This window comes from Drosophila subobscura, chromosome E (assembly GCF_008121235.1).
Source record: "Drosophila subobscura isolate 14011-0131.10 chromosome E, UCBerk_Dsub_1.0, whole genome shotgun sequence".
Taxonomy (NCBI): Eukaryota; Metazoa; Arthropoda; class Insecta; order Diptera; family Drosophilidae; genus Drosophila; species Drosophila subobscura.
The window spans coordinates 17,035,972-17,054,845 of NC_048531.1; the positions used below are offsets into that span (position 1 = coordinate 17,035,972).

General features: G+C 51.4%; 3 protein-coding genes across 4 annotated transcripts in view; 2 read left to right on the forward strand and 1 right to left on the reverse strand.

Moving 5' to 3' along the window:
• The first annotated feature begins 3,008 nt into the window (after positions 1-3,008).
• On the forward strand, positions 3,009-6,604 carry LOC117892072 (protein deadpan). The gene is made up of 3 exons (XM_034798060.1): positions 3,009-3,538; positions 3,669-3,764; positions 5,133-6,604. The coding sequence occupies exons 1-3, from the start codon at positions 3,413-3,415 to the stop codon at positions 6,258-6,260; spliced, it is 1,350 nt and encodes a 449-aa protein (XP_034653951.1). The 5' UTR covers positions 3,009-3,412; the 3' UTR covers positions 6,261-6,604.
• Positions 6,605-7,025: 421 nt separating this feature from the next.
• Positions 7,026-7,567, forward strand: LOC117890884. The gene has a single exon (XM_034795977.1). The coding sequence runs from the start codon at positions 7,105-7,107 to the stop codon at positions 7,525-7,527; it is 423 nt and encodes a 140-aa protein (XP_034651868.1). The 5' UTR covers positions 7,026-7,104; the 3' UTR covers positions 7,528-7,567.
• A 2,087-nt stretch (positions 7,568-9,654) lies between these two features.
• Positions 9,655-18,874, reverse strand: part of LOC117892042 (prolow-density lipoprotein receptor-related protein 1) — a 53,706-nt gene continuing 44,486 nt past the window's right edge. For both annotated transcript variants that reach the window (XM_034797968.1, XM_034797967.1), the window contains exons 13-20: positions 16,090-18,820; positions 13,992-16,029; positions 13,534-13,920; positions 12,663-13,476; positions 12,038-12,602; positions 10,642-11,977; positions 10,458-10,584; positions 9,655-10,396 (exon numbers count right to left, since the gene is read on the reverse strand). In XM_034797968.1, coding sequence (XP_034653859.1) covers positions 10,244-10,396; positions 10,458-10,584; positions 10,642-11,977; positions 12,038-12,602; positions 12,663-13,476; positions 13,534-13,920; positions 13,992-16,029; positions 16,090-18,820 — 8,151 coding nt within the window. In that variant the 3' untranslated portion in view covers positions 9,655-10,243. The remainder of the gene's footprint in view (positions 10,397-10,457; positions 10,585-10,641; positions 11,978-12,037; positions 12,603-12,662; positions 13,477-13,533; positions 13,921-13,991; positions 16,030-16,089; positions 18,821-18,874) is intronic.

Here is an 18,874-nt window from a genome sequence, read left to right on the forward strand (position 1 = left end):
CTTCATCCAAAATCCATGCCGCGTCTGCCTCTAGGAGTCGTCGCATCTTTTCTGCGATTATGTAAGACGTTTGGTAGCGGCAAAAGATACCCCGCCCCTCCCCTAGAAAGTCAGTTCAGTTTTCTTAGCGCCGTCCATTGTCCGTGCTCCGAGCTGTAATTCCATTGTTATCATAGACGGGCATGAGGAGGGAGACGAGCAGCTGTGCAGCGAATCTGTGGCACGAGAGCTGGAGAGAGGCCTCATCACATACTTACATAGTGCAAATGTTGTCACATGAGCAGCTGATCGGCAAAACTGACCGTTACCATGACTTACGGGCTGGAACGCCCATTAATGAGATTATTGATCTGCAGGAAGGACATCTCCGGCGACTGAAAAGATAAATGAAATAATCTGAAATATCAATGGATCCTAATTGTGGTTAAATTCGTTGTAATGAAAGCTCAGCGCTGTATTTGTAGAGTCCGAAATATCGTGAAACATGAAACTTAAGCACATTTAAACCCAAAAGTCAATAGGTAATTCCCACACCTCGGCCCTCCGGGTATATTTTCGTGTTCGAAATAAAAGACTCCCCCATTTCGTTCCCCCTTTTTTGGCATCTGTCAGGAAAAAACTTCCCACTTATTAGCCCAACTCCCTGCTGGCCATTTATCAAATTCATAAAAATAAAATCTCCCACAAAAAATAATCAAATATTACTCGTAGCCCCCGGTGCCTGTCACGACTCCTAATGCCCCGCAGACCGCACACTTCACTCAAATTTCCCCCCAAATGCATGCAAGTCGCGACTAAGCGCCATAAAAATCAACAAGGAATTCATTTAAATCAACATATATCTTGGCCAAGCAGCCACAGCAGCAGCAGCAGCATTACATCCGACACCAACCAACCCCACTTCAGATCGGCTTTAGCTACGTCCCGAGTGGAGCGGTTCGGTTCGGCTCTGCTTGGATCAGATCAGTTCACACATTTGCTACCGTTTCATATTTTTCTTGCTCATTATTTTGGGTACTGAATGGACTGGATGAGGGCGGATGATGGGGAGGCGGGGGCGTTGCATCTACGAGCAGCACACACCCCAAGTAATAACTGCAGTTCCCACAGCTAAAAATACCCTCAAGTCACTAATTTGAGGTTGTGAAAGGTCCCTCCTCGCTCTCTCTCTCTCCCCATGTGCTCCACCTTCGGAGTTGATTAAAAAAAGGGAAGTAGATCGTCACTGATCGACAGATCGAAGCTCCGACCGGCTGTACAATAAAAATTAAAGTGTTTTAATGTGTAAATCGTGCGTTGGGAACGAACGCATCGAAACTGAGGGAAGGAAGCCCAAAAAGAAACCGAAATGAAGATCGAGACGCAGACGGATATGGAGCCAAAGGCTGAGACAGAAGGAGATACAGATACAGATACAATATGCACACTCTGGCTGCCGATCATCAGCGATCGTGCCACACTAAATGGCATTTACCTTGATCCCTTGCCAAAGAAAACTCGTAAAAGAGCAAAGAAGACAAAAAAAGGGAAGCCAAAGCAACTGTTTGGGGGCTGATGTTGAACTTTGATTTTTACTTCAGCTCCTCCCTATAGAGTTTCAATTCTCTGTTTTGGTCTGGTTTCTCAAGAAGGCAGCAGAGTGTGTGATCGGAGGGGACTCTCCGCTGCATGTTTTGCCAGACGATTGATCCACATCACATCCATCCACATGTGTCTGATGAGCTTGAGGTTTCTTCATTTTTTTCGTGTAAGTACAACTATATTTTTTGCAGTTCTCTCGATCATGATTTTTATTGGGCTTTCGTGGGAAAATGCTGACCATATTTGCACCTAAATGGCGGGCATTAGTATTCACCCGAATGTAATCAGGGTTATATGGAATGAGCACGGGATCTGCATAGTTGGGCCTGTCAACCGAAAAACCACAAAAACTATACGACTTTAAACAGCATTTATTCAATTTATGAAAGCTGACATGATCAACGCTGTAAATGATGGTGAGTGATGGATGGATCATGGGTGATCACCCCAGCCAGCTTATTGCTCAACATGGGATTTCTGCTCGAGCCAAATGTGTGGCAGCTGAGTGCGATTTGGTGTGTTGTACTTTGCATAACCAGAGTTGCCAGTCGGCGCAATACCTTTATGACCCGGCCTCCCCATCACAGTCATAGTCGCAATCCCAGTCCCAGTCCCAGAGGTAGGTTCGCCAGCTGTCAGCTGACGCATGGCCATGGCCATGTCCCCTTGGTTATTGACAACTCCTTTGGCCTTAATCCTCCCAACATTGTAAAGTAATAAATTTGGCTTGAGGACGTAAATCTGCACGAACCAAGAACGGTGATCGGTCATAAAAACTGGCCAAATCAGGTAAGCTTCGGTAATGATTGACCCCGAACCCAAACCGGACCCATAGCCGTTGATGCGGCAACGGGCAGGCAGAAAGACCTTCGTCTTCCAAGGGGGTTGGGTTGTATCTCGGGGGTTGCGCGAGACAGCTGCGCTCTGTCTCCAGGAGCGCAAAAGACAACCCCAGAACAATTGCCAAGGAATTCTTTTCTTAATGAATTGCAAATCATTGGACGGGCATTGATTAAGTTTGCGCTATCCCCGTCCCCTCACAGGGTGAGATTTCGAATCAGTTTGAGCACAAATATTTTCAAATATTTGCCAGCTGCCCTCCCGTCTAATGACTTGGCTTTACTCTGAATGTTGTGCTGGACTTGGGATCGTTTATTTGGTTAAGCTAAGATCTGGGGTAATCCCACGATCACCGTCGCGCCATCAGTTGCCTAGACAACTCGGCCTGCACTCATTTTACCCGACACTCAAATAAAACTCAAAGTATAAAGTCGCGACTGCGCACATTTTGAGTGATTCTCACTGCACTGGAATTTCTCAGTCTGCACAACCACCCCAAAACACACACAGAGAACGCTAGCGGAGCGGGAGCCGGCTACGTACCTGCCTGCGCTGCGCTGCGCTGTTCTATTCTTTCGGCTCTGCTTAGTGTTCGGGTTCAGGTAATCGTCGCTAGACGTCGTTCGGCTCAATTCGGGGACCCGTTTCGCCTTCGAAGCGTTTCGTTTTTATGCAGCGACCCGGTCGATCGAGGATCACTATCCTTTCTGCGTCTCGTGTGTGCGGTTCTCTGCCGCTCGCTCTCTCCGCATGAACCGTACGATAAGTTGAAACAAACGCGAACATTTGTTAAGTTTTTGTTGTTCTGGACATTCGGAAAAAAGTACGTGCAATAATTGTTGAAATATATTCGTACTTGAACCAAAGTTTTAGTGTTGTGAAAAGAAAAACAAAACAAGAAACTCATTTTTAAACGAAAGCTGACCGATCAGCTAAACACTTTTGGATTACCACAATAATTTGGATATATAAAAATTAGAACAAGATCAAAATGGATTACAAAAACGATCTCAATTCGGACGACGACTTCGACTGCTCGAATGGATATAGCGACAGTTACGGCAGCAACGGACGCATGTCCAATCCCAATGGATTATCCAAGGCCGAGCTGAGAAAGGTGAGTAAATGGATAGATGAGAGATGAAGTGAAATAAGACCGTGATAATGATGCAATTTGAGAGGGAGAAATCATTTAAAGGACTTTAATTTCAACTCAGTAATGGAATTTTCTCTCAACCATTTTACAGACCAACAAACCCATTATGGAGAAACGTCGTCGGGCTCGCATTAATCATTGCCTGAACGAGCTGAAATCCCTCATTTTGGAGGCCATGAAGAAAGACGTAAGTATTCGCCGTTAAACCAGCTTGACCCAAAGAAAAATGAACAAAGTGCTGAGGCAGTGATTTAGAAACTAGGGCCGGCCACAGGATCCATATCAGTTCACTTTCACTATAAATTATGTCAGGTCCCACATAAAAAACCCCTTGAGACACACACTCAAGTGTCCGCCGGCGGCAAGAGTACAAAAGGATCACACAAAAAATGGGAGAACCGAACTCCTACGAGAGTCAGCGTCAGCAGAGTCAACAATCTAATTGAGTATTAAATTTTATTGATGATCATTACAAGAGAGCGCCGACGGAGTAGGAGTCAGTCAGGAGACCAAAAAGTGTTAACAAGTCGAGGAATTACGCAGAAATCGATGGACGGACTGGCCAGGCCAAAACCAGTTTCCTCAGGACTGATCCTCCTGCTGTGTGAGAAGAAAAAAAGAAATAAAACGAAAAAATAAAACAAAATTCGCCGCCGCAGAATTCTGCGCAGAAGAGCAAGACAGAGAGAGAGAGAGAGAGAGAGGCAGGCCAGCCAGGGCGATGACGACGAAGATGAGGTCCAAAAAATCAAATAAGAAAGACATTGAAGGGAAAGGAAAAGAGCAAAAGTAAACAAAAGATTCAGACAAGCCCAGCCAGGTGGGGCGGGGGGCAGAGGAGCACGAAAGAAGCGGGCGACCTGCGTGGGAAACTTTTGCTAAAATATGCAGTCCCAGAGCGCAAGAAAGAGACAGCAAGGCGGAGAGGGACCAGCAGAGCGAAAGGGAAAGGGCCAGACCAGAGAATGGGAGAAGATCAGAGAACGAAGATCGTTCTTTTTTACCCTTCCAAAAGGTATTTCGATGTGGATCAGATGCTTGCAAGGCAGAGAAGAAAATGTATACTGTGTAAAGCCTATTCCACATCCATTTAGATCGGATCTCCAAATAATTGTATGTGTCTTCCATCAATCCAAAAGGGTATCAAATGGCTCGGCTATTCCTTCCTATCTTCTTGCTGTTGTATCTCACCTTAGTCGTGTGATATTTGCAGAGTGGTCCGGCCCAAAGTTGGACCGCGGGCTAAGGGCCGGGGGCAGAGATTACACACGAATAGTTGGACATATGAGGCACGAAACGTGCTCCTTAACTTCACTTTTTCCCAGGCATTGAACTTGTTATAGGGACTGCAACTGCAGCAGCGACTGGGCCTGTGGGATCTCATCTCTGGCAAAACAATTAGCCAGACGGCAGCAGCAGCAGCAGCGGCGGCTTCTGCTTTGGCTTAGACATACTCCACTCCACTCCATCCCACTGCACAACACACCCATTCTTGTTGCTTCAATTTGAACATTCAACTCATCATTATCTTGCCTTGGTTCTCCTCCCGTTTCAGCCGGCACGCCATACCAAGCTGGAGAAGGCCGACATACTCGAGATGACGGTGAAGCATCTGCAGTCTGTGCAGCGCCAGCAGCTGAACATGGCCATCCAGACGGACCCCGGAGTAGTGCAGAAGTTCAAGACGGGCTTCGTGGAGTGCGCCGAGGAGGTGAATCGCTACGTCAGCCAACTGGACGTGGACACGGGTGTGCGGCAGCGGCTGAGTGCCCATTTGAACAACTGTGCCAACAGTCTGGAGCAGATTGGCTCGATGAGCAACTTCAACAATGGATATCGGGGTCAGATGCCCGCCGGACTTTTCCCAGCAGCCGTCGGTGGAATTGCCGCCTCCGCTCCGCTCTTCCCCTCACTGCCGCAGGACTTGAACAACAACAGTCGGACGGAGACCACTCCGCCATCCATCCAAATGGGTGGCCTCCAGCTCATCCCCTCACGCTTGCCATCCGGGGAGTTTGCCCTCATCATGCCCAATACCGCGGGCGCGACTGTTCCTCCAGCGGGCCCCTTCGTCTGGCCTGGTGCAACGGTCACGGCGGGAGGTCCGGCCAGCGCCGCCCTGGCCAGCATTGCGAATCCCACCCATCTCAGCGACTACGCCCAGAGCTTCCGGCTGAGCGCCTTTAGCAAGCCTCCAAGTGCGGCTGCTCCCACAGGCCAGATCCCTAGCAACACGCAGATCCCAGCACAGACACAGCTGCCGGTGAAGAACAACAGCAACACTCCCACCAGCAGCCCACCACTGAGCCCCATCTCCTCAATGTCCAGCCATTGCGATGAGTCCCGGGCAGCCTCTCCCACCGTCGATGTGCTGGCCAAGCACAGTTTCGCCGGAGTATTCTCCACGCCACCGCCGACCAGCGCCGAGACGTCGTTCAACACGAGCGGATCGCTCAACCTGAGTGCCGGCAGCCACGACAGCAGCGGATGCTCGCGCTCCCTGGTCCACTTGCAGCAGCAGCAAGTGAGCTCCACCAGCGGACACGCGAAGCGGGAACGGGAGGCAGAGGTTGAGCCGGAGCCGGAGGCCGATTCTAGTGACTGTTCGTTGGACGAACCCTCGTCTAAGAAGTTCCTGGCGGCAGCCATCGACAAGTCCAGCTCCGCCTGGAGGCCCTGGTAGATCTATCGATCTATAGATCTGAGGAAGCAGATGACGACAAAGTTTTATGTTAAGTTTATCCTCAAATTGTTAATTTATTTCATCGCAATTAATCGAAAATCCAACCAACAACAACAAATGCTTTAGAACCCATTAAGTTTCTACCATAATACGATAGATTTCTATGTTTTTCCATGTTCTATGTTTTGCTTTCTTTATTTTAAGTTCAGCTGTGATTTTGTATATTTTTTTGTGTAATTCTCATTTAAGCATTCTTATATTAAACACTTGTACTATTATGTAGTTCATTGACCAATGAAGTTTTTGTAATTTCTCTCCATTATTTAAATGATTCTTTATGCGGATGTTTTAGTTAAGTTATGTAGATTTTTCAAAGCATAGCATTAAGTTTTTCACGTTTCAATTTAAAGTGTTTTATTGTACAATTTTGTAATCGTAATTTGATGATATGACAAAAGAAGAGTGAAAATAATGATAATAAATGATACATGCTCAAAAACAAAGCAAACATCTGATTCAAATATTCGATCTTTCTAGCTGATTCTAATATTCAGCAACAAATAATCATTTGAAATGCATTTCTGACCCATGCAAAACTTGAACTCTCATAGAAAACGGAAGTTACACAATCTACGAGTTTGCTGAGGAAATAACCCTGTGATCTTGCAATAATCAACTCAACAGATAACCCAACTACAGGGTCCCTCAACAGATCTAGCGCTATATAAGGAGAAGCCCCACCGATCAGTGTGCCAAACACAAAAAGTTATTGCAGACCAGAGCACGCAGTGATCTTCAGGCGTGTGTTCAAGCTTCCTGGCAATCTATATTAAAGTTTATCGAAATGCAGTACCGAAATTTCACATTGCAAACAATTTTTATAATTGTGGCAATCTTGCCACTGATCTGCTTGGCTAGTGATTCTGACGATCGCTGGCACACATATCGGGCTTCGCCGAGGCTGACTGGACCCGTTAAGCTTCTGCACGATTCTCAGGATGCGACACTGAATTCCTTGGATGAGGCACTGCAGAAGATATCCACGATCTACATGCATGCTTTGGTCTCTGGCACCCATACACCCGAATTGGAGGCGCCACTGCGAGCCCTCGAAATGGAACTTTTCGATCTGCTCGATCAGTTATACAAGCAGCATCGGCTCAAGGACTACATGCAGTACGAGGCGGAAGTGACGCGACAAATGATCATCTACAACATGATCAAGAGATTGTTCGGCTACACCCAGGACAATGGAGAAGGAAATTAGAGGGGGGCGGGAGTATGAAATGAAAGTGATTGAATAAAGTTGCCAGCTACAAATTGATTTACAGCCCCCATTATCCGTTTCCCCTTTGGGTTTTTTACTTACAAATTAGATTTCACTTCCGTAATAGCTTCCGCAACAGCTTGATCCAATCCAATCCTGCGGCTGCCTTGCGTGTGGCTGTCGAGCGTCGCATCGCCAGTTATGCGGCGACGCCCCCGCCTTCGATTTCGGATGCCGGATCGGATCCCTCGCCGCTTCTCAGCCCTTCCCACACTCATTCATATTCGAGGCTGCTGCTGCCGCTGCTGTTACCCGATCCAGGCTGTGAGAAAAACAACAACACCTCCCGCGCAGAGAGTGTGAGAGGGAAAGAGAGATACAGAATTATGATAATTTTCATTTCCTTTTTACGCTATTATCCTTTTGCATTTCCACATACCGTTGCACTTGTTTCGTGTATGTTTCCCACACATCCTTGAGATCCTTTATCTTTGCTTGTTTGCTTTGTGGTTGTTCGCAGGTCTGCTTCGGTTGCTCGACCCTCCCGTCTCGCCTGTTTGCATTCCACTTGTCTCTACGGATCCTTCGATTTCTGCTCTTTGTGTGCGCGGTGTTTGCTGAGATTTGATGCTGGGACTGGCATGGGGATGGGGAGGAGATATCCATGGGATATCCATGAATTTGACCCTGTGTGTGTTCGTGTGGCTATCACTCTTATTTCTACTTTTGATTTCGTTTCGTTCTCCGGCAGCACTGTGGGAATCTGAATTTACTTGAATTTTTGTATAATTTTAAGAAGAAGTTCTTGAGGCCAAACAGGTCTTCCATTGTTATCAGATTATATCTTAGCGCCTGTCTTTATCCTTTGTTTTCGGGTTTCCTAACAACATATTTAATTGTCATTTACCAAATTAACTTGCGAAAAATGTCTTAAACATTGCTGGCGAAGATTTTCCCACAGCCAAATTTCTGGAGCCACAATAGAGTTATCCTCGCAAACAACAAAGTCATGCGGTGCTTAGCTGGAATTCTCCCACACACAGATTCCGATCCGGCACTTTGAATATGCCCCTGTGATCCTTTTCCAATTCTTTTTCGCTACAAGAAAAGACTGAACTGAAACATATCCCATCTACCCATCTACCTGTGTGCCTGTGCTCGCTGTGCTTGTGTTGTGCAGTAAATTCAAATCGCTTGCATTTCTCACGCAAACCGTCTGAATGGACCCAGTTATTCGTATCTTGGGCTCTTTTCTGCCGATTTGGTTTTCTTGTGGGTAACAAGTGTATTCGTATCTACTCGTATCACATCAATAGGCGTGCGATGGCCGTGATTGAACAGCTTTGCGCAACCCCGGCGCATAGTATCTCATCATCATGGGAGATACTTTTCTTATGATAGCTCTCGAAGATGTGGAAATGTATTTCCTTTAGGTTTCCCAGGGATCCAGCAGGTAGACACACTGAAGCGGAAGTAAACCACGCGTCACTCACACTGCTCGCACTCCTTGAAAGGGAAATGAAATCCTTTCCCAGGCTAGCAAACTCTTTGGCTCCACAGCTACTGCGAATATTGTTGAATATTTATGTAGTTTATTTTTTTACAATGGTTTTCCAGTTCTCGCACTTTGCTTATGATAATATATTTTATTATTATAGTTTTATTAATTTTTTACATTGTATAATTGTTAAAATTTGGCGTTTTTCTGAGCATTAATCTATACAGGAAATCTCGGTACGGTACGGTTCGGTTCGGTTTTGTTCGCTTTGCTTTCGGCTTGAGTTGGATTGAGTTGAAAAGTGTGCAATCTAAATATTGATACGTGTTCATACTCGTATATAGATATACGAGTGTACATACAATAAATTATGTTTCTATGCACTTAATCTATGCATATCGACTATGCAGTTTGTTCGCAGGTTTCTGTCTCTTGATCGTATCGTTCATTCTGGCAATCTTGTGAACACTCTAGATTCATTTAAATGCATTTTTTGGTCAATCTCAAAAGACGAATTCGTTTCACAATTGTTCGTATCGTATAGTAGGGTTTTGTTTTCTTTTGTTTCGTTAGTTTCGTTCACTAATTGGCAATGTGGGTTTGGTTGTTTAGTGAGTGATTCTTCTGAATTGTTTGTTAGTTCTGGTTTCTTGTTAAATGTTAACTAGGCTGCTTGTTGGGCAATTAATGTATAAAATATGTACAAAGCTCTCGATAGAACGGGAGCCTCAACTAAGTCTACCAACTACTAAATTTACAGATCCACAAAACGTTTCAGATATACACAATACACAATACAATATATAAAATTCAATTATCAAAAGGCGTTCATTGCTTGTTAGACTTGTAAACGAATGACAAGAAGTATTCCCGGTTAAGGTATATAAGGACATCGTTGGGGGCTGCAAGGCTGCCTGAGTAAGAGCTCTTTGGATGCGGGGCCCACAGGTAAGCCCACAAATTTAAACAATACACAAGACTCAAACTAAAAATTACAATCAAAACAAACAAATAAAATAAAAAAGAGTAAAACGTTAAAAGTAAAAAGTAAAAAGGAAACAAATGTACACAAAAATGTTTACACAAAATTCGTAATATGGCTATGCTATCAGTCCATGGTTCGAGTTCAAATCGGTATTGAGTTTTGGAGTTTTGGGATGTGTCTAGAATTGACTGCGCCTAGCACAGCTCTCGATCGGAATCATCGCTGGTCAATCATCAGAGTATGTCCGGTGTGTGTGTCTCGTCGTGCGTGTGCTGCAGCAGCCCCTTGCGCTCATCCGGGCCCGTACTGTGCGCTATTTCCGTGCTCGCAGGCTCCGCAATGGCGTCCGCATACATCGATTCGTACACGGGATTGGCAAAGTTCCCCTGCAACAGTAAGATTAAGCATGTAATTTATAGACTTATGGTACTTGGATGGTGTACGCACCTTATCATCTTCTGTGGAGAATGTGGGCGCCTCATCGGCATCCCCGCGATACATGGCATTGGTGAGCATTATCTCCACGTTGTCCGTCAGACGAGCATGCGAGAACGGCTGAGCTATGCGATGTTTCCTGCAGCAAATAAAACATATTAGAACCCTGGTAAACCGGGGGTTTTGGAAAACTCACTTGAGGAAATAGATGGCACCAGCGAACAGGGCAACAACCAGCGGCGTCACAGACAAAACGACCGCCAATATGGAGAATACGCTGCCCGATTCCGTGGGTTCCTGCTCGCCCTTCAAGGCACCCTCCGCACTGTCCGTCAGACATGGCACCACCTTCTGGGGCCCGCAGAGGCACTCATTGATGGAGCTGCCTGGACGGCACACGCTGCACTCTCCGCCCACGCAATGCGGCGGCAGCTCACAGGCATTGCCCTGCCACTCGCCAATGCAGCTGCAGTGCGGCCGGATGTACTCGTCCAGGTGGCAGACGCCCCCGTTGGCACAGTACCGTATGCAGGGATTGTCATACCCTACGGGCGTGGTGCAGAAGTCGCCGTTCCAATCGTCCGTGCAGTTGCACATGGCCACGCCCTTGATGACGTGACAGGTGCCGGCATTCTGGCAAATGATGCCCGTGCAGGGATTCCGGATGGGCACCGTCGATGTCTGGCAGAAACGCGGTGGATCAGCGGTTAAGCAGAGATCCATCTCACAGCGCCTGCCATAGTAGCGTGAGGGACAGACGCAGTTCAAGTAGTGGCCACCCTCCGAGCAGGTTCCTCCGTTCTGACAGTAGTCCCGACACGAGGTGGACTCACAGTGCTCGCCGTAGAAGCCATTGGGACACTTGCATTGCCGCTGCCCCTTCGAGCCAATCACGCAGGAGCCGCCGTTCTTGCAGAAGTCGGCGCACTCGTTGGTCTCACACCGCTTGCCCGTGTAGCCGTCGGGACACTCGCATTGCGGCGTTCCGGTCAGCGTCTCGCGGCACACGCCTCCGTTCTCGCACGTGAGATTCAGGCAATGCTCGCACTGCTCACCTACGAACATGTCCGGGCAGCTGCACTTCATGCCCTCCGTTTCGGAGATGAGGCAGGAGCCGCCGTTGTGGCAACGGCTCTGGCAGGCCGGCAGCGAGGTCTCGCAACGAGCGCCCGACCAGCCTGGCGTGCAGGTGCACTTGAGCGGCGGCACATCCAGCGATCCCGGTAGCTGTGGCGCCACCGTGCACAGTCCATAGTTGAGGCAGTGGCCTGAGCAGCGATAGTGTTCGCACAGTTCGCCCTCGAACTGCGGCTGGCAGATGCATTTGGGCACGTGATCCACGATCTGGCAGGAGCCCAGGTTGCACTGCAGCGGACAGTAGTCGGGCACATCGGCGTGGGCCTTGCACATTCCCTCATCGGTCATCACATAGCCCTCGGCGCACTTGCAGCTGTAGCCGCTGGCTGTCTCGGAGGAGAGAATACAGAGTGCCTTCGAGGTCTTGCAGGGATCCTTCAGGCAGGGATTGCTTACTGAAAAAAGAAAACAAGTTGAAGACGTTTCTGTTAAATGTTGCAAGATCCGACACTCACTGTTTCGATTCTGTTTCATGGGATGCAGTATGCCAATGTCCGAGGAGCGATAGCCCTTCAGCAGGTAGGTGCCGTTGTCGTTGCCGAATTTATTCATCTTGATGATGCTCTGATCGTACAGCTTGATGTACAGATAGTCCTCAAACACATCGATCTTTTGGGGCTTCTCGCGATTGCCGAAGCGTCGCACAACATTTCGATCTTTGCCATTGAGGCGGCACGTCTCGATCGTGCCCTTGCGGTAGTCCGCCCAGTACAGTCGACCCGTCGGATAGTCCATCGAGAGGCTGATGGGCCAGCCCACGTCCCGCTCCACCAGACTCTTCTTATTGCTTCCATCGAGGGAGGCCACCAGAATGCCATTCTCCAGCGTGGACCAGATCATAATACGCGATTCGGGCTCGAGGACAATGTCCGTGGGATTCGTGCCGGTTGACACCAGCGAGATGTACTTTTTGCCCTCAATATCGGTGGCTAGGATTTGATTGTGTCGCGAATCGATGATGTACACGCGCTGAGTGATCCAGTCCACGGCCAGAGACTTGGGATCATCGAGTTCTGGGATCTGCAAGGCAAGAGAAAGTGCGATTAAAACCAAGCAAGAGGAAAATCCAATCAAACTCACATTAAATGCCGTCAACTCTTTAAGATCGCGACGCACACGAACGCCCGCACCCTCCACGTGGGGCGTGGCAATCTTCATGGTGTGCACCTTGCCATGATGGGAGTCAATCCAGAAGAGCAGCGTGTCCTTGGGCCTGATGAGTATGTCGAAGACATCGATCTTCAGGCTGTCCGTCTGGAAGAAGCCCACCACAGTGGTGCCCTCCTGCTTGGAGGGCAATATGAAGCGGAACTCTTGCTCGGAGGCCAGCAGCAGAATCTGATCTGGCCCAGAGGCCAGGCAGGTGGCATTCTTCTCCGCCCCCTTGTGATAGCCCTCGGCGCACTTGCAGTTGAAGTGTCCCGCCTTCTTCTCGATGCAAATCTGCGAGCAGGTGCCAAAGCCACAGACCGGTGGCTGGCAATTCATCTCGTCGGAGCCATCGATGCAGTTGTATTGGCCGTCGCAGCGGAAGATCTTCGATATGCAGTCATCGTTCTCGCACTGGAACTGATCGTGGCGGCACTTGGGCAGCGCCGCACACACCTGATCCGACTCGTCCTCGTTGGTGCCGCAATCGTTGACGCCATCGCAGAGCGCCGAGTTCCGTATGCAGATCAGATTGTTGCACTTGAAGGCATTCGTGTGGCAGTGGACGTGGGCACAGGTGGCATAGCTCTCGTCGCTGCCGTCCAGGCAATCGTCCCAGCCATCGCATTTCCACCTCGACATAATGCACTTGCCATTGCCGCAGCTGAAGTGATCCGCCGGACAGGTGCAGTTCACCTCATCGGAGCCATCGGGGCAGTCGTCATCTCCATCGCATTGATATTGCCTGAAAGCAAATACATTTATACTATCTGTTGGCATCCATTTGCTGTTCTCTACTCACTTGTTGATGCACGTATTGAAGGCTGCACACTTGAACTGATTCGCCTTGCAGGTGATGTTGCAGTTGATCTCGTCGCTGCTGTCATCGCAATGTATCTCTCCATCGCAGCGGTAGTTGTGCTTGATGCACTTGCCCGTGCCGCAGCGGAACTCGCTCTCCGAGCAGTTCCTCATCTGGCAGTTGAGTTCGTCGCTGCCGTCACCGCAATCGTTCTCGTAGTCGCAACGCCAGCGTCCGGGTATGCACTTGGAGTTGTTGCACTTGAAATATGTGGGATCGCAGGTGGCCTTCGAGGTGAAGCAGCTGGCGGGCTCATCCTCACCATTCGGACAGTCGTGCTCGTCGTCGCAGCGCCAGGCCAAAGGAATACAGCGACCCGAATCGCATCTAAAAAGAGGATTTAAAGAGTCATTTAGTTGGCAAAGGGATGTCCCTTGGTTGATATTCTGTTTACTCACTGGAAATCGTTGGGTCCACAGGAGACATTGTCGCAGTTCGCTTCGTCGGACTTGTCCGGACAATCGATGTCGCCATCGCACACCCACACGTAGGTCATGCAGCGATTGTTGCCGCACTGGAACTCGTCCTTCTTGCAGACCAACGGCGTGCATCCAGCCTCATCCTCGCCGCCAGGACAATTCTTAACCCCATCGCAGCGCTTTACATTGTCCACACAGAAGGCGCTCGAGTTGGCGGTGGCGCCGCACTTCAGGTGCGTGTCGAAGCAGGTGAACTTGTCGCAGTTCAGCTCATCGGAGCTGTCGCCGCACTGGTTGACGCCGTCGCAGATGTGCGACGGATGGATGCACTTCTTGTTGCCGCACTGATACTGCCCCGGTTCGCAGTGGAAGGGCGGACAGGTGTCCGGCTCGTCGCTGCCATCGCCGCAATCGTCCTGCGTGTCGCAGCGCCAGTAGAACGGAATGCACTTGTACGTGTTCACGCACTCAAAGTGGGCGGCCGTGCAGTTGGCGCGGCAGGTGCGTCCGTCGTCGGCCAGTATGAAGTTGGTGGGGCAGATGCACTTGTAGTAGGGCGCCTCCGGGGAGAGTACGCAGAGCGTGGAGCAGTTGGCCGAGAGGCAGGGATTGCCGCTGACGGGCTGCTGCTGGCGGTACGGATGGAAGACGCGCAGATCCATCGGCCGATGGATGGTGGTGAGCAGCGTGGAGCAGTTCTGGCCGCTGTACATGTGGCAGTACTCGATGGACTTGGTCTCCCAGTCGGACCAGTAGATGCGACCCTCCCACACGGCAATGGCGAAGATGTGGTGCAGATTGAGGCTGGGATTGAGGCTTCTGGCCAGCAGCAGACGCGTGTGATTGCCATCCAGATCGCTCACCGAAATGGTATCCTCCCGGGCATCGCCCCAGAAGAGCTGCTGCGTCTCAAAGCTGATGGTCAGGGCGTTGGGCCAGCCGAGATTCTCGCGTATGATCATCCGCGGATTGGAGCCATCCATGCCGGCCTTGCCAATGTGCGGATTGTCGCCCCAGTCCGACCAGAAGATGTGACGCTGGTATGGGTCCAGGGCGATGCCTCGCGGCTCCCTCAAATACTCGCTGATCAGCACTTTGCGATATTTACCGTCCATCTGCGACACCTCGATGGTGTCCAGACCCTTGTCGCACCAGTAGAGATTCTTGGCCACCCAGTCGACGGCCAGACCGTCGGGATTCTTGAGCATTGTCTGATGCAGCGTCTGCGTCTTGTTCTCCGCCGGACAGTGGCGCTTGATGGTGCCCACAGTGCTGGTCACATCCGACCAGTACAGGCACTGACTCTCCCAGTCAAAGTCCAAGGCCACGGCATTCGACAGCTCGTTGATCAGGATGGTGCCGTTGCCCTCCATGTTCACCTGCCGTATGTAGTAGCGATTCGAGAAGATCAGCTCCATGGACACATTGCTGGTGGCCTTGCAGGTGTGATGATCGACGAGGGCGTAGCCCTTGGCGCAGATGCACTTGTAGGAGCCGTACGTGTTGATGCACGTCTGGGAGCAGGGCTGCTGCTCGTGGCACTCGTCAATGTCCGTGCACAGGTGCGGACTCTTGGGCAGCAGCTTGTAGCCGGGACGGCACAGACACTCGTAGCCCACCACCTTGTCGACGCACTCGTGTTCGCAGATGTCCGGTATGAGGCACTCGTTCACATTGCACAGCTCCTCGTCCGAGAAGTCGGCGCAGTCGTTGCGCCTGTCGCACAGCAGATCCGCACTGATGCAGGCCCCGTTCTTGCAGCGGAAGTCGTCGGTGCCGTTGCAGCCGCGCGTGTGCGCGCACAGGCTGGCCAGCTCATCCGAGCCATCGCCGCAGTCCATCTTGCCGTCGCACGTCTGATTCTTGAGAATGCAATGCCCGTCCTGGCACTGATGCATCAGCGTGCCGCCCGGACAGGCGTGCTGCGGAAAGGCCGGCTCACAGCCCTCGTACTCGTCATCGCCCCCAGGGCAATCCTCGTCGCCATCGCAAACGTACTGCGAATCGATGCAGAGACCTGCCGGAGAGGAGAAGATTGTTAAATAAATCGAATTCGAGCAACCGAAATACCACTTACCGCTGGTACAAAGATGCGCTGGCGGTGGACAGTCGGGTATGTGGGCAATTCCGCCACATTGGGGGCCCTCATCCTCGCCCCCCTGGCCATTGCTGCCAATGGGACAATCGCGCTCGCCATCGCACACCCACTTTTGGGTGATGCAGCGGCCGGAGCTCTTGCACTGGAACAAATGGGGGCGACACGCCCGACTGGAGCACTGCGGGCCCTCGTCGGCATTGTCCTCGCAGTCGCTCTTGCCGTCACATTGCCAGCTGGCCGGTATGCAGCCATTGTCGCAGGCAAACTGATTGCCATCGCAGGCTCGGCGGCAGCCCAGCTCGTCGCTGCCATCGGGACAGTCCTTCTCGCCATCACAGCGCCAGGAGCCGGCAATGCAATTGCCGCTGGCACAATGGAACTGATCCTCGTCGCAGCTGGTGCGATTGCTGCAGTCCAGCTCGTCGGTGCCATCGGGACAGTCGGGATCGCCGTCGCACCGCCAGCTGGGCATGATGCAGATGGTGCTGTTCTCGCAGTGCTCAAAGGCCACGTCCCCACTCTCGCAGGGGCGCGGGGAGCAGGATTTCTCGTCGCTAAAGTCGCGGCAGTCCTTCATGTTGTCGCAGAGGAACTTATTCGAGATGCACTCGCCGCTGCCGCAGCGGAACTGATCCGACTGGCAGGAGCAGAGCATGGCAGACTCGTCGCTGCCGTCGCCACACTGCTGGATGCCGTCGCAGGTGTGCTCGTGTGAGATGCAGCGATGGTTCTGGCACATGAAGTGCGTGTCCGGGCACTGCCGGAAGATGCAGTAGCTGCGCAGCTCATCCGATCCGTCCAGGCAGTGGGTCACATTGTCGCACGTCAGCTCCATGGGTATGCACTCGCCGGAGCGGCAGGTGAACTGCGACTTGCCGCAGTTCGTATTGGCGGGCGCAATGCAGCGACGTCCGTCTGGTGCGAGGACACCCTGGGTGCAGTGGCAGCTGGCCAGCCCGCTCTTGTTCAGGATGCACACATCCTCGCACTGTCCGTTGAGTATCTTGCAGCGATTCGCCTCACAGTTGATGCTGCTGTTCTGCACCGCAATGATGCCCATGGGCCGCGTGACATGTTCGCGCAGGAAGAGCACATCGGTGCCGGTGTACTTGTTGGCCCGCACCACCGCATGCAGCACCCAGTCCGTCCAGAAGAGCAGATCCCCGTAGACGGCCATGGCGAAGGCGTGCTTGGGCGTTGAGTGGGCGAGCACCACGCGATTGCTGCCATCGTAGTTGGTGCACTCGATCTTGTCCAGCCGCGCATCGGCCCAGTACAGCTTCTGCTCCTCGAGATCCAGGGTCAACGCATTCGGCATCTTGATGTCACTGCGAATGATCCGCTCGGTGCCATAGCCAGTCAGATAGGCACGCTGTATGCTGGGCGACTCCTCGTTCCAGTTCGTCCAGTAAATCATACCCAGGCAGGGCTCCACGGTGATGCCGCGCGGCTTGTCCTTCGGCTGCAGACTCAGCACGGTTTTCACATGCTGCAGATTCCGCTCCGGCCGCTGGGAGAGATGTATGAGTTCGAGGCTACGCACTGCCGCATCATTGTTGGATGTCCAGAAAAGCTGCTCGTTGACAATGTCGTAGGCGAGGCCCTCCACACGTCCCTGCTGGGCGACGAGCACGCGCTGCCCGCTACCATTGAAGTGCACCTGATTGATGGTGCTCAGCTGCACGTCCGAGTAGTAGACCAACTGCTCCTCGTAGTTGTACGTAATGGCAATCACGTTGCGCATCATGCTCGTGTTCGAGATGAGCTGCACGGGCCAGTTCTTGTTCGTGTGCTCCGTCATGTGGATGCTCTCGATGTTGCTGCGGTAGCTGAACAGCAGAAAGTTCTCGTACGGCTCGCAGCTCAGCCCGTCCGCTGCCAGGTGGCTGTGCGCACAGGCACACACCACGCTGGTGCCATTGTACAGGCACAGCTGCTCGCAGCCGCCGTTGCTCTGCTCACACGGATTGCTGCCCCGTTGGATGCGCTTCGAGTAGATCTTCAGGTCTCGTATGGCATCCTGCTCCGTCTGCAGCACGAGCTTCGATTGCGTGAGATTGGAGAGCGGTGCCACGCGGATGGCTCCCTCGTTGTACTTGTTCTCCGCCCAATACAGATAGTCCCCCATCTTGGCCAGAGCTACCGGATTGTTGAGCGTCTCGTTGAGCAGCTGCTGGCGCAGATTGCCATCGTAGTCGACCTTCATGAGCGCATCCGGATGCTGCTCGCACCAGTACACCTTGGTGGCCTCAATGTCCAGGACGAGGCTGCCCACCGCCCAATTGGTGCGCGTCTGATTGACCAGCACGAACGGCTGACTGCCATCGAGGCCCACGCGTCCAATGTGCTGCTGTGTCACGTAGAAGAGCAGCCCCTGCAGCGGATCCACGGCGAGGCAGGTGGGCTTCTCCACATTGGAGACCACCACATACCGATGGCTGCCATCCAGGCGCGACACTTCGATCAGATTGCGCTTCGTGTCGCTCCAGTAGATGTTGCCAGCCACCCAGTCGATGGCAATGCCGCCCAGCCAGTCCTGTTGCTTGTACCCCGCCAGATTGATGGCCTCCAGAATGGTCTCCCTCTGCGTTCCGTCGCGCTTCACACGCGATATGCTGCCCACTTCATTGTCGCCCCAATACAGCATGTCCGTGGCGGCATGGTAGTCGATGAAGCTCGCCGAACTGACCCGCGAAATGGGCACCAAAGCCTACAGAAAGAGCACAGAGGATTAGCTTTTGTTTGTTGTTAGCCAAAAGGAGAG

Bases quoted from the DNA above. Each gene is read 5' to 3' on its own strand.
- LOC117892072 (XM_034798060.1), top strand. From the start codon at position 3,413: ATGGATTACAAAAACGATCTCAATTCGGACGACGACTTCGACTGCTCG. The intron at 3,539-3,668 runs GTGAGTAAATGG...ACCATTTTACAG, and splicing joins CCAAGGCCGAGCTGAGAAAG to ACCAACAAACCCATTATGGA. The intron at 3,765-5,132 runs GTAAGTATTCGC...CTCCCGTTTCAG, and splicing joins TGGAGGCCATGAAGAAAGAC to CCGGCACGCCATACCAAGCT.
- LOC117890884 (XM_034795977.1), top strand. From the start codon at position 7,105: ATGCAGTACCGAAATTTCACATTGCAAACAATTTTTATAATTGTGGCA.